Source organism: Clupea harengus, chromosome 4, assembly GCF_900700415.2.
Source record: "Clupea harengus chromosome 4, Ch_v2.0.2, whole genome shotgun sequence".
Taxonomy (NCBI): Eukaryota; Metazoa; Chordata; class Actinopteri; order Clupeiformes; family Clupeidae; genus Clupea; species Clupea harengus.
The window spans coordinates 12,670,407-12,681,849 of record NC_045155.1 but is presented as its reverse complement, the minus strand read 5'-3'; the positions used below and the strand labels follow the sequence as shown (position 1 = coordinate 12,681,849).

The 11,443-nt window shown below is 45.7% G+C and overlaps 2 protein-coding genes across 5 annotated transcripts in view; one reads left to right on the top strand and one right to left on the bottom strand.

Annotated features, from left to right (window-relative positions):
• The first annotated feature begins 436 nt into the window (after window positions 1–436).
• On the top strand, window positions 437–4,596 carry adrm1 (ADRM1 26S proteasome ubiquitin receptor). Of its 2 annotated transcripts, none has more exons than XM_012826145.2 (10): window positions 437–543; window positions 1,391–1,640; window positions 1,743–1,859; window positions 2,085–2,208; window positions 2,528–2,611; window positions 2,784–2,862; window positions 3,184–3,458; window positions 3,838–3,995; window positions 4,109–4,211; window positions 4,318–4,596. In XM_012826145.2, the coding sequence occupies exons 2-10, from the start codon at window positions 1,431–1,433 to the stop codon at window positions 4,413–4,415; spliced, it is 1,248 nt and encodes a 415-aa protein (XP_012681599.1). In that variant the 5' UTR covers window positions 437–543; window positions 1,391–1,430; the 3' UTR covers window positions 4,416–4,596. The 2 variants fall into 2 exon arrangements, with proteins under 2 accessions (XP_012681599.1, XP_012681598.1); XM_012826144.3 differs by having other exon boundaries at window positions 438–543; window positions 2,525–2,611.
• Window positions 4,597–4,756: 160 nt separating this feature from the next.
• The window catches only part of lama5 (laminin, alpha 5), a 66,088-nt gene continuing 59,401 nt past the window's right edge, over window positions 4,757–11,443 (bottom strand). For 2 of the 3 annotated variants that reach the window (XM_031566270.2, XM_031566268.2), the window contains 15 exons: window positions 11,189–11,311; window positions 10,787–10,935; window positions 10,458–10,590; window positions 10,063–10,206; window positions 9,582–9,712; window positions 9,120–9,278; window positions 8,789–8,918; window positions 8,465–8,622; window positions 7,771–7,960; window positions 7,342–7,491; window positions 6,925–7,084; window positions 6,572–6,702; window positions 6,297–6,390; window positions 6,010–6,129; window positions 4,757–5,744 (listed from right to left, as the gene is read on the bottom strand). In XM_031566270.2, coding sequence (XP_031422130.1) covers window positions 5,596–5,744; window positions 6,010–6,129; window positions 6,297–6,390; window positions 6,572–6,702; window positions 6,925–7,084; window positions 7,342–7,491; window positions 7,771–7,960; window positions 8,465–8,622; window positions 8,789–8,918; window positions 9,120–9,278; window positions 9,582–9,712; window positions 10,063–10,206; window positions 10,458–10,590; window positions 10,787–10,935; window positions 11,189–11,311 — 2,121 coding nt within the window. In that variant the 3' untranslated portion in view covers window positions 4,757–5,595. The remainder of the gene's footprint in view (window positions 5,745–6,009; window positions 6,130–6,296; window positions 6,391–6,571; window positions 6,703–6,924; window positions 7,085–7,341; window positions 7,492–7,770; window positions 7,961–8,464; window positions 8,623–8,788; window positions 8,919–9,119; window positions 9,279–9,581; window positions 9,713–10,062; window positions 10,207–10,457; window positions 10,591–10,786; window positions 10,936–11,188; window positions 11,312–11,443) is intronic. The other variant, XM_031566269.2, reaches the window with a different exon arrangement.

Here is an 11,443-nt window from a genome sequence, read left to right as displayed (position 1 = left end):
TTGCCCTAATATCTTGGTTCGGTAAAGTTGTTAATAAACGTATTAAACTACATGTTAATGCAGTGGTTGCAGTTAAACGTTTAATAAAAAGAAGATTTTCTTTGACATTGTTTCTACATTAGAACAGTTAAAGATTTTCAAATTAATTTAATAAATCCGTTACACTGGGTTATTTCTTGTGAAGTGCATGTCCGTTGTATTAATCATTAGGCTAGCTATCCCTTCATGCTAAACGGTAGGCCTTCACCATGTTATAAATACAAAGTAGGCTAAACTCATCACCAAAGTAGTTACATGCTACTGTAAACAGTTCATGCTTAATTTGACAGTAGTAGATTGTACGTATAAATTAAACGAGATTTCCTAATCTACCTTTGAAACTATGTTGGCATCGCCTGTAACACATCCTTAGCCTATCACATGCGTTTAAATCGAATCCGAACCAATCGCTTCTTCGGGGAGGGTAAATACCAGGCAGGAAGTGTAAAACTCAGAGGAAAACAGGACACAGCCGAAGAAGGTGCTCAGGATAACCTTACAATTGTAAGTGGTGTAATTTGTTTAAGTGTGGTTTTCTGTCCCTGAAATGTGTTTAAACTATAGCAGTCACATTATCCTAACTTAGTTGACCAAACTGTCAACTGTTAGCTTGTTGGCTATGGTGAAATGCATGTCAGTGGTAAAATGTCGAGTCAGAGAGGCTAGCATTAGCTAGCTAGATGGCTGTGATGGCTGGTGTGCTGTAACGTAACCTCCGTTATTTGGCAAGCAATTCAAACTCATTAACTGTAACGTTAGTAGAGAAACTATCTACTGGATAAGTTAAACACCAATGCTGACATTTTACCCCTTGCTCGTTTTAAATTCTCTGTTCTAAGCTCTAGCTGTTTTAGCTAGCCATAATAGCTTACTTTAGCCACAGTCAGCCAAAACAGGTACGTTGGCTGGGCTGGAAAAAGGAGGCCATAAAGTATAAATCATGAGTTTCAGGGAAATACAAATAATTAAGCTCAGCGAACTGTTAACCAGTGAACACGCTAACGCTACCTGTTCCGAGGGGTATGATGTGGTAACGTTAACTTACATTAACGTTGATTTTCAAAAATGGGCCTGCTAGCTAGAAAAGTTCTTGACGTTATTCACTCCCTTCTCGCCTATGGGGTCACCATATCGAAATCCTTCCAGCTGTACATTGACAAACTTGCAGCAGAAAGTATTACTTCAAGTCATTATGGGTTAACGTTACTTATCTGTAGATTGCTTACTTGAAAGCATTTTAACATTTGTATCTTCACTAATGGGCGTGAATAAACCTCTATGAAGCTGTTATGAATGTGACAAGACTTATCACGTGTTAAACTCAAGATATGACTCCTTATGTTTCTTTCAGTCTTAATATACTCATCACTGCAGTTCATAAAGAGAGAACAATGTCGTCAGGAGCTCTTTTCCCAAGCCTGAGTTCAGGCTCCCGTAGCTCTTCCAGCAAATACCTGGTGGAGTTCAGGGCTGGTAAGATGAGCCTGAAGGCCAGCACAGTGACACCGGACAAGAGAAAGGGAATGGTCTATGTCCAGCAAACGGACGACTCGCTCATCCACTTCTGTTGGAAGGACAGAACGAGCGGAAACGTTGAGGATGTGAGTGTCATCACTTTTTCATGTGCTCCAGCCATAGACATAGGAATACCAGTTCCGATATGGAAATCTGAGAAATCTAAACTTTTGATGCTTTGTCTGTAGGACCTGATCATTTTCCCTGATGACTGTGAGTTTAAGAGGGTGAGCCAGTGCACCACGGGGCGTGTGTTCGTTCTCAAGTTTAAGGCTGGGTCCAAACGTCTATTTTTCTGGATGCAGGTAACGCACATGATTTTTACATTAACAATTGTATGTATCTGGGACTGTGTTTGTACTCGGTACCATAAAACATTTTTGAGAGAGAGAATCGGCTTGAATTATATCAGTTGTCATCATAATAAACATTGCCACATGATAAATGAAGCGATGTCATAATCATCTCTGATAGCTCATTATTACACACTTGCCTGTGCATGCTGCTGTCTCCCAATGTCTGTCTTGAAGGAGCCCAAAACAGATAAAGATGAGGAGCACTGCCGCAAGGTGAATGAATTCCTGAACAACCCTCCCATGCCAGGGGCTCTTGGCAGTGGAGGCAGTGGCAGCCATGAGCTGTCTGCTCTGGGAGGTGAGTGTGCTGGAATGCAACAGGCAGATGTTGTCAGTCTGGGGGTAGATAGTGCTGCATAGGCGGTTTGGAGCAGTGGCGTTGCATGACACTGTGAACAGCTAAGTTCTGCTTCAGTGCTGTATCGTTCATCTGGCTCTTGTCTAATGAGGGCACTATTAAGGATATTACAGCATAGTATTGAAGAGGTGATTGTAATTTTTCTTGCATATAGTGTAGGTTAAATATTTCAGTAGTTTGACCCTCAATGATATGTATGCAGGTTAATGAACTTTCATAACCTGTATGTCTTACATCAAGTTCAACCTGCTTTCAGGAGAAGGTGGCTTGCAAAGCCTTCTGGGTAACATGAGCCATAACCAACTCATGCAGCTGATTGGACCAACTGGACTAGGAGGACTTGGTGAGTCATTATTTTACCATTTGTGTTCAAATACATAGGGATTTACATAACTAACAAAAGGGATGTCATTGGAAAATGAGACTCCCTTCAGTTATTGCCAAAGTCACACAGAAAGTATGTTATGTGGATCAGCAATTGACACTTGTGAGCCCTTTGTTGTGGTTTATATCAGGTGGACTAGGTGCTCTAGCAGGACCAGGCCTGGCCAGTCTGTTGGGAAGTGGAGGGACGGGCAGTAGCTCAACCTCAAGGTCAGTCACATCTTCATTAAAGCCATGATATCCTTAGTCACTTAATATAACTGTGGTTTATGAAATTGGTAGAGAAGTTTGTGAAACATTTAGCTATGTGTATGCATTACCCTAAGATCAGTCCACATCAAATATATATTCAGCAGTCTTGGGTAAAATATGGTATTATATTTGAGTACCAGGAAATAATCTTAACACATTTTAATTGTAATGTTTTAGAATGGATAAGGTAAGCTATGTTTTAATCCTGAATCAACTCTAAGAAATGTTAACCCTTATCCCTCTCCTCTGCCTTTCTCTCCTCTGGTGCTGCTCCATCAGCTCCCGCAGCCAGTCGGCGGCTGCCACCCCGTCCTCTGGCTCTGCTGGGGCCCGGACCAGCTCTGCTCAGGCTGCAACCACGCCCGTCACCCCTGCTGCTAGCGCCCCTGCTGCCGCTGCTGCCTCCCCCACTGTCACCCCCACCACTCCTGCGGCCCAGACACCTGCAACCCCCGCGGGGGTGGCCAGCCCCACCCAACCCATCCAGCTCAGTGACCTGCAGAGCATCCTGGCCACCATGAACGTACCCAACTCTGCTGCCTCAGGTCAAGGAGGTGAGCGGCTCTCATTTTGTCTCGTCTTTCTCTCTGTGATTCCCAACTTCCTGTGGAGGCAACGGAAAAAAAATTGCACCTGGTTGGTGATATTAACTTCACCTAATGATGGTGTCCTTTGTTAATGCTCAACTTTTCTGAAGAAGCAGGGCTGTGGTTTGTTTTCCGGATTTAAGAAAAAGGTCACTCAATGATCTTTGGACCCGTGTTGGCAAAGCTAAATGAGATATTTTAGGTGACTTCATCACCAGTCGTCTCCTCCATCCTCCTTTTCAATCTGTCCTCTTTTTCCTCACTCTACATTGTTTGTCTGTCTCCCATTTCCCCTCCCTCTCTTGCACTGTTGTTCCTGTAATGCTGTGAACTGTGCCCCCTGCAGTGGACCTGGCCACTGTGCTGACTCCAGAGATCATGGCACCCATCTTGTCCAACTCTGAGGTGCAGGAGAGGCTGCTGCCATACCTGCCCTCGGGCGAGTCCTTACCTCAGAGTGCCTCTGAGATCCAGAACACCCTCACCTCCCCACAGTTCCAGCAGGTAACACACACACACACACCACGTCACTAGTTTCACTTTCATATGGATTCATTTGAAGTGCTTCTAGAAATAATGTGAATGTTGTTGTAAAGCAGTTTGTCCTCCCTCTCTAGGCCATGAGTATGTTCAGCAGTGCACTGGCCTCAGGGCAGCTTGGGCCTCTAATGAACCAGTTTGGCTTGCCCAGTGGAGCGGTAGATGCGGCCAACAAAGGGGGTAAGCTCAACACACCTGCACATGCACTATTTGATGTATATATTTTTACAGTATGTAAGCATATCAGTGGCTGAGTAGTTAAGAGTATATTTCTGCCCTTCTCTAGATGTTGAAGCTTTTGCCAAAGCCATGGAGGGAGCCGACAGTAAGACGGAAGGGTCTGGAGATAAGAAGGAAGACGATGAGGACATGAGTCTGGATTAGAGGATCCTTGCTGACTTGCATGCAGTTTTCTGTGTCTCTCACACTTTGTTGATGCCTTGCAGAAAATAAGCTGTCTGGAATGTCTGTTTACCTTTCTTTGTTTTGTAACACTGAGCTAAACTGCTACAATATATATTTTTTTTTTTAAACTTGGCTTACAGTAAAAGTATTTTGGGTGTCATTAATGTGTTTTGTTGCCTTTATTCTGATCGTTAAGTCTTCTTTCTAATGTCCTAAAAAAATACGTCAACTTTTCTGTTATCTTAACATTCAGTTATATTACATCACATTGCAGTCCTATAAACTGTATATGCATTTTTAAACAGCCAAACAATACAATATTTTATCAAAGAACTGTTTATTAAAACCATTAAAAATACAACTATAACATTTTAGGGGATCCGATTTAAAAAAAAAAAAAAGTGAAATTAGATATGTAATACAATTAGGCCAAACTCAAACAGGTCATGGGAAAGGCAATCTACAACAACCTTTGAAACTCTAAAGTTCACCGGTATTTCCCGAAGTAATTACTTTTTCAGTGGTATTTCAAAAGGACCTTCATGTAGTCAGGAATTATAGGTTCCATCTTCGTGTTGGGTTGGAATTCTCAGTTTGAAAAAACATTAAGTAATATTTTTCATAGCCATGCCAGTGTCTGCATGATCTGTGTACACCCAGTGTACATGGGGCACTGAATACACTCACTCAAGTGATTTAATGTTTGAAACCCAACATCAATCGTGCCTCTCAACATGACCGCGAGCTGACTTGCGTGATGTTGCTTGAATTTAAAAATACTAAGCCAATAGATATGTGAATGAAGTCTGGCCCTGGGTATACATTGCTCCCATAATGATTACAAATTGTGCAGTTATCTAAAATACATAAACACATGATAATGAAGTGCCAGATTCAAAGCTTGGTGTGTCAGATGAGTGTCAGATGAGGAAGTGGTCCTCCCTTTAGGCTTAAAGATGGTCTCTCATACTCCTTAGCACTTACAGTGCTGGTATATAAAATAAAATGATGCAGAAAAAAATATACATTTGTATAAAACAAAAAAATATAAATATCTATTTAAATTAACTAAGTAAGCCCACCACCCATGATTGAAGAGTTGGACACTAGCTGTGCCAGATGGAGGTGTACAGTAGGGACTGGGACTGTGCCTGGGGGTCTACATGGCTGGACAGCCCTGGGTGGCCACGGCTCCGGACACAGACATGGGCTTGGACGGCATGGTGGGTCTGTGGTTCAGCACAGCTTGTCTCACACAGCCATGGAATGAGGGGAGAGAGGCAGGGAGGCCAGGAATTTTTGCCGCATCTGTGGGGGATAAAAAAAGTTGTTTAGACAAAAGACAGTGGGCTTCGACCTCTGAAGAGGATTTATGAATCGGCTTTAGAGGATTCCTAAACCATGACTCTCAAGGAAATATTTCTGTGTTATCATTACCAAGGTATCAAAGTGGGTTTGTGTGGTGAACACCGTTCTCATAAAATTTTAAAATATGAAAAGCAATAATGCACTGTTTCTGTAGTAGCATGTCGTGTTACATGTTTCTAATAAATAAAATAATCCAGATCCTTACCAGGAGCACTGCCCAGGTACACTTTATTTTTGCCCCCATTTGTCCGCTTCTGTTTGGGTCCAACGCCATGTTGACTGGCTGTGTCCACGTGGAGCTGGATCACATTACTCTTCTTCACAACTAACACACAAACAAGACAGGTCAGTTGATTGTTCAAGATTATTCAAGTTACTTGGAAACTATTAAGTAGGATAATATTACCCTAGTTTACTATACACATGAAGACAGTGGGACACAATGCTAAACATGATCACAACATGTACACAGAAAGACAGAATGTTTCTTACTCATAATACTGTGCCACCTGCCATCACACAGTGACTCCTCCGGTGAGAGAGACACAGAGAAATCACCATTACCGCTGTTCATCACCACTGATACCTGGATGAAAAGGAAACACTTATCAGTCTCGTATTCTCTGTTTAACACTAATCATCAGTGGTAATATGGGAGAAGCAAAAGGCACCTTGGTGTGTGTGTGTGTGTGTGTGTGTGTGTGTGTGTGTGTGTGTGTGTGTGTGTGTGTGTGTGTGTGTGTGTGTGTGTGTGTGTGTGTGTGTACCTCTCCATGGTGCAGGTACAGGCTGAGCTGCTGGCCCTTGTAACCCCCTGCGTGGAGCAGGAGCCCAGAGTCGGACACGGGCCGGACATCCAGCTGGATCTCCAGGTCACGACTCAACACCAGGGACTCATCTATGCATGCAGACAGAATTCATCTCTTATTGGTGCTTATAACATGACAGAAAGATTAAACATACATAACACAGTGAATAATACATAATACAGTCACAGAAGTCTATTCGAATTCTATTGGAAATGCTGCAAATGCTGTTCCTGAGCTCCTTATGAACCGTTTGAACAGACTGCTGTAAATGCTGAGGGGGAGACGCCTGGAGGGGAGGTGGGGAGGCTGACCTATGAGCAGGTGTCCTCCCTCGCTGGAGAAGTAGACGCCTGGCTGCAGAGGCTCCTGGTAGCAGGGCACCACCCCCACGCTCTCGGCTGGGCTGTCCAGGGCCTGTTCATTCACCCTCAGCTCCTTCACGCAGCCCACGAAACCTGCAGGCCCGGGGAACTACAGAGGGAAGGGAAGGGAACATATTATCAGTGGAAAAACCACCAAACCATACAAATGTCTGTATGACCACATTGTTCCTCGGTTTGCTATGAATGTCTGGTATTTATATGTGGATAATACATGGCACATGCTGTTAAGACATATCAAACTTGAAATCCACAATATTAATGAGTATTAGGACATTGAATGATTCCATATGCTACTAGAGCATAAGTGTTGATTAGGTGGTGGACAATGAAGTATCGACTGTTTACCGAGGGTGCAGGAGCCAGGTCTGCGGGGACACCTCCGATGTGAAGAGGGGGCTTGATGGAGCTCCTCTCCCCTCCTGACACCTTCTTGCTGTGGGTGTCAATGCCGTCTACTATCAGACGCACTTGGTCTCCCTCCTTTTTCACAACGACCTGGAACACAACACATACTCATATGTCCAATGCTAACACACAGTCGCACACGGCTAGCCGATGACTTAGGTGCGTTACATGTTACAAGCTGTATGCAAAAATGAACTTCACATGTCCATATGCTATGTTTAAGTAACACACCTGGTTGTGTGCCCTACTATCCTTGACAACAAATTAGATGCTTTTCCTCCGAGACATAATCTATGCTCTTAACTTCACTCTTTTACAAACCAGGTTAGAACCTCCACCACCCCAGAGGGCGATGCTGAGCTGGCTCACCTCGTGCCACAGACCGTCGTTGTACTTCTTGCTGCTGGTCATGCTGATCTTCCTCTTGCCCCCAAGGAAGTGGAGCTGCAGACGGCCCTCGCTGACGGACAGGGCCACGGTGGCGTCTCCCTTCTCTCCTCCGGCGTAGAGGATCAGGCCGTCGGAGGAGTTCAAGCGCACCCCCATGGATATGTGAGATCTGTGGAATCCATTTGAAGTGAGTCTGCTGTGCCGCAGACAAGCTAGGGCTGGCAAAGATAGATTCTCCCTTTCCACCACCCCCTAGTACATTTCAAATGAAAATGCTCCCTGCAAATTGAGGTCTGCTTAAATGCCACGTCGTCACGTTTGTCAATGTAATGCTGCAGGTAAACATGGCCCAAACAGTCCTGCTATTGATTCCCATTGGCAGGTGACCATGTCATGACTTGGCTGTCCACATATTTAAACTCCATCAGCTCTCCAAGCTTCATGCTATATGTGATAAATATTCATTCTAGATGTAACTCTGTCATTTTGCCCAAGATGACCTAACATACTTAATTAGATTTTTCTTGACGTTGGCTACCACATTGAAGTGTCCCATGTAACAGTAACAGTATAACATGTAATCTGAATGGAACTGTGTCTAGAGAAGGAACTAAAGGTTTGTGTTGAGAGGGAGGCTGGTGGGCCTTGTGGTGGTGTTTGGGCGTTGACTTACGACCTGCCCAAGGCTGCGGGGAGGGAGTTGTAGCGCTGGCGGCTGTGAGAGGAACCGCTGAAGTGCAGGGCTTTGGGTTCTTGAGTGAACGGCTCTGGCTGACATGACTCACGAGCAGTGTGACCATTAGACCCGCCCGCCGGCTTCTTGTGTTTGCCCTAAATACCCCCACACACACGCAAACACACACACACACACACACACACATTAGCAGAGCGAGGATACAAATAAGACATGCTTCTTGACATCTGTGATTCATTTGATTACTAAGTAACAAGGTCACAAGGCTATACGGAACGCAGGGCCAAGTCATCCATAACGTACCTTCTGGTTCTTGTGGCGAGGTGGAGAGGCCAGGATCTGTTGGGGTTTAGAGGCCGCTGGGCAGTCCAGAGGGACGTTGACATTCTCTGTGGCTTTGATCAGATCCAGCACCGTCTGCGTTAAAGTGGTCCTGGTCGAGAGGGGAGAGGACACAACTCAGCGTGTCAATCCGTGTCATGAACCATGTGTTCAACATAGAGACCTTCCCTTATGTCCAAACAATCCACACTGTCCTCAGTCCAGTCACCCCAGTTCTCCTGCACTTAGTACCACCCCGGTCCCTCGCTCCATCGGCTTCATCCCCAACACTCACTACCCATCGTTGGCTCACCTCTTGACGAAGATGTTGCTGAGGCAGCCAGTGAGGTTGGCCATGCCATCTTTATTGTCGGTGCCACCCAGGTAGAGAGGGCCCACGTCCTGTGCCTTACGATTGCCTTTTTCTGCCAAAGCCTCCTTCTCCAGATCGTCGTCCAAATAGACACGGATCCTACAGTGGCAATAACCATCGGCTCAGTTCAGTGTAACGTAGAACAACAATAACTCATACACTCACACAGATGATCTTCTAGCCTGTGTACAGTCATGCTAATGCTCACTCACTACCTAGACAGTCACTTATTTACAAGCTCAGCTTGTGTGAACATATATTTCCAAACTCTACAGCAAAATCAACATGTCTTGTTGGAGATGGTCAACACATGCTCTCGATACTATCACAACACTACAGTAAATTCAGAATGTGTATGAAAGGTAAGTGTTTGTATTGAGGTAAGTGACAAACAGACTTTACCCATTGCTGTTGCTGTATAAAGCCACATAGTGGCTGTTGTCATCGTTGTAAGTCTTCTGACTCTTAACTTGACTGTTTCCAGCCCTCACCACAACGTGGCCCTTGTCCAGGTACATCTGGCACACTCCATCCTGTTCAACACACACACGCGCGCACACGCGCGCACACGCACGCACACGCACGCACACGCACGCACACGCACACACACGCACACACACACACACACACACACACACACACACACACACACACACACACACACAAATAAACCACCCATTATTATGGGAGCAAATGTTTATACACTTCTACACAAAGAACTATACACTTTATTCAGTTGACAAGCAACCGCATATCCAAACACAAGCTTAATATCACAGTGAGGGCCATAAAACTAAAGCCATTCTAAAGGGGACATGACTGTAGTGATGCCCAGGCATCACAGAGCTGCACAGCGGCTTAGGTGAAGGGTCAAGGGTCATACCGAAGCCTGGTGGTAGAACATGAGCCCCTCCTTCTGCTCTGTACGGAAGCCCACTCCAGCGTAGAAGTTGTCCTTGAGGCCCGGGGCCTGGTCCAGCTTCATGTTGAGGTAACTCTGGCCTGTGAAGTGGGCCTCGCGCACAACCTGGGACAGGGAGAAGAGAGAGGAGAGAGAGAGAGGAGAGAGGGAGAGGAGAGAGAGAGGAGAGAGGGAGAGGATAGAGGGAGAGGAGAGAGAGAGGAGAGATGGAGAGGAGAGAGAGAGGGAGAGAGGGTGACAGGTGAGGATGGGAGAAACGGGGTGAATGAATGCAACCAACAGTAAAAAGGGAGCTGTCCACACAAACGAGGCCTGTGGCCTTTACTCGGCCAAGACTGGGGAGTGTTTGTTCTCACCAGCCGGTCGTCTGGGCAGCCGTAGCTCAGGCCGGTGCTGTTCATTCTCTTCAGGTCCACGTGGGAGCTCATGGCCTTTATGCCCCTGAGGCAGCCTTTGATGGAGCCTCCCCTCGGGAACAATGCCTTTAGGCTGCAAACACACACAAACACCGACACAGATACACACACACACACACACACACACACACACACACACACAAACAAAGAGTGAAAAACTTTTTTTTTTTGGCATTACCACATGAGCATAAAAAAAAAGACTAGCTAGCTAGTGAAGCCATGCCATGTTGTGTGTGATGTGATCTGAGTCTCCCAGGCCCCTCACTCACCTCTCTGGCATGCTGCTTTCAGGAGCCCCTCCCAGGTAGTAGGACCCAGTGAACTTGGGGATATTGGTGGGGACCAGGACGTTGTACACGTTGCTTCTCTCGCACCTCACCACCACGCGCTTGCTCTTCTGAATGATGATCACCTCAATCTGGTGGCACGGAGCAAACACAAGCACACACACAGACACACACACACACACACACACACGCACACATACACATGCAAACACAAGCGCACGCAACGGGAGGAGGCATTAGGGGTCTGTCGACAACATCCGTAAACTAGACTAGGACTAGGAGTCACGGTTCAAACATCTGTAAACTAGACTAGGACTAGGAGTCACGGTTCAAACATCTGTAAACTAGACTAGGACTAGGAGCCACGGTTCAAACGTCACTCACAGGTTTGGGTTCGGCGTCGCTGACTCTCTGGACTTTGAGGGCAGTTGCCATCTCTAGCGTACCGGTGAAATCAAAGTAGAGCTCCAGGATGCCGTCACGCACTGCCAGACACAGGAACTTTCCCTGAGAGAGAGAGAGAGAGAGAGAGAGAGTGAGAGAGAGAGAGAGAGAGAGAGAGAGAGAGAGAGAGAGACAGAGTGAGAGAGAGAGAGAGAGAGAGAATAAAAAGAATGGAAGCATGGATGAATGGAATGT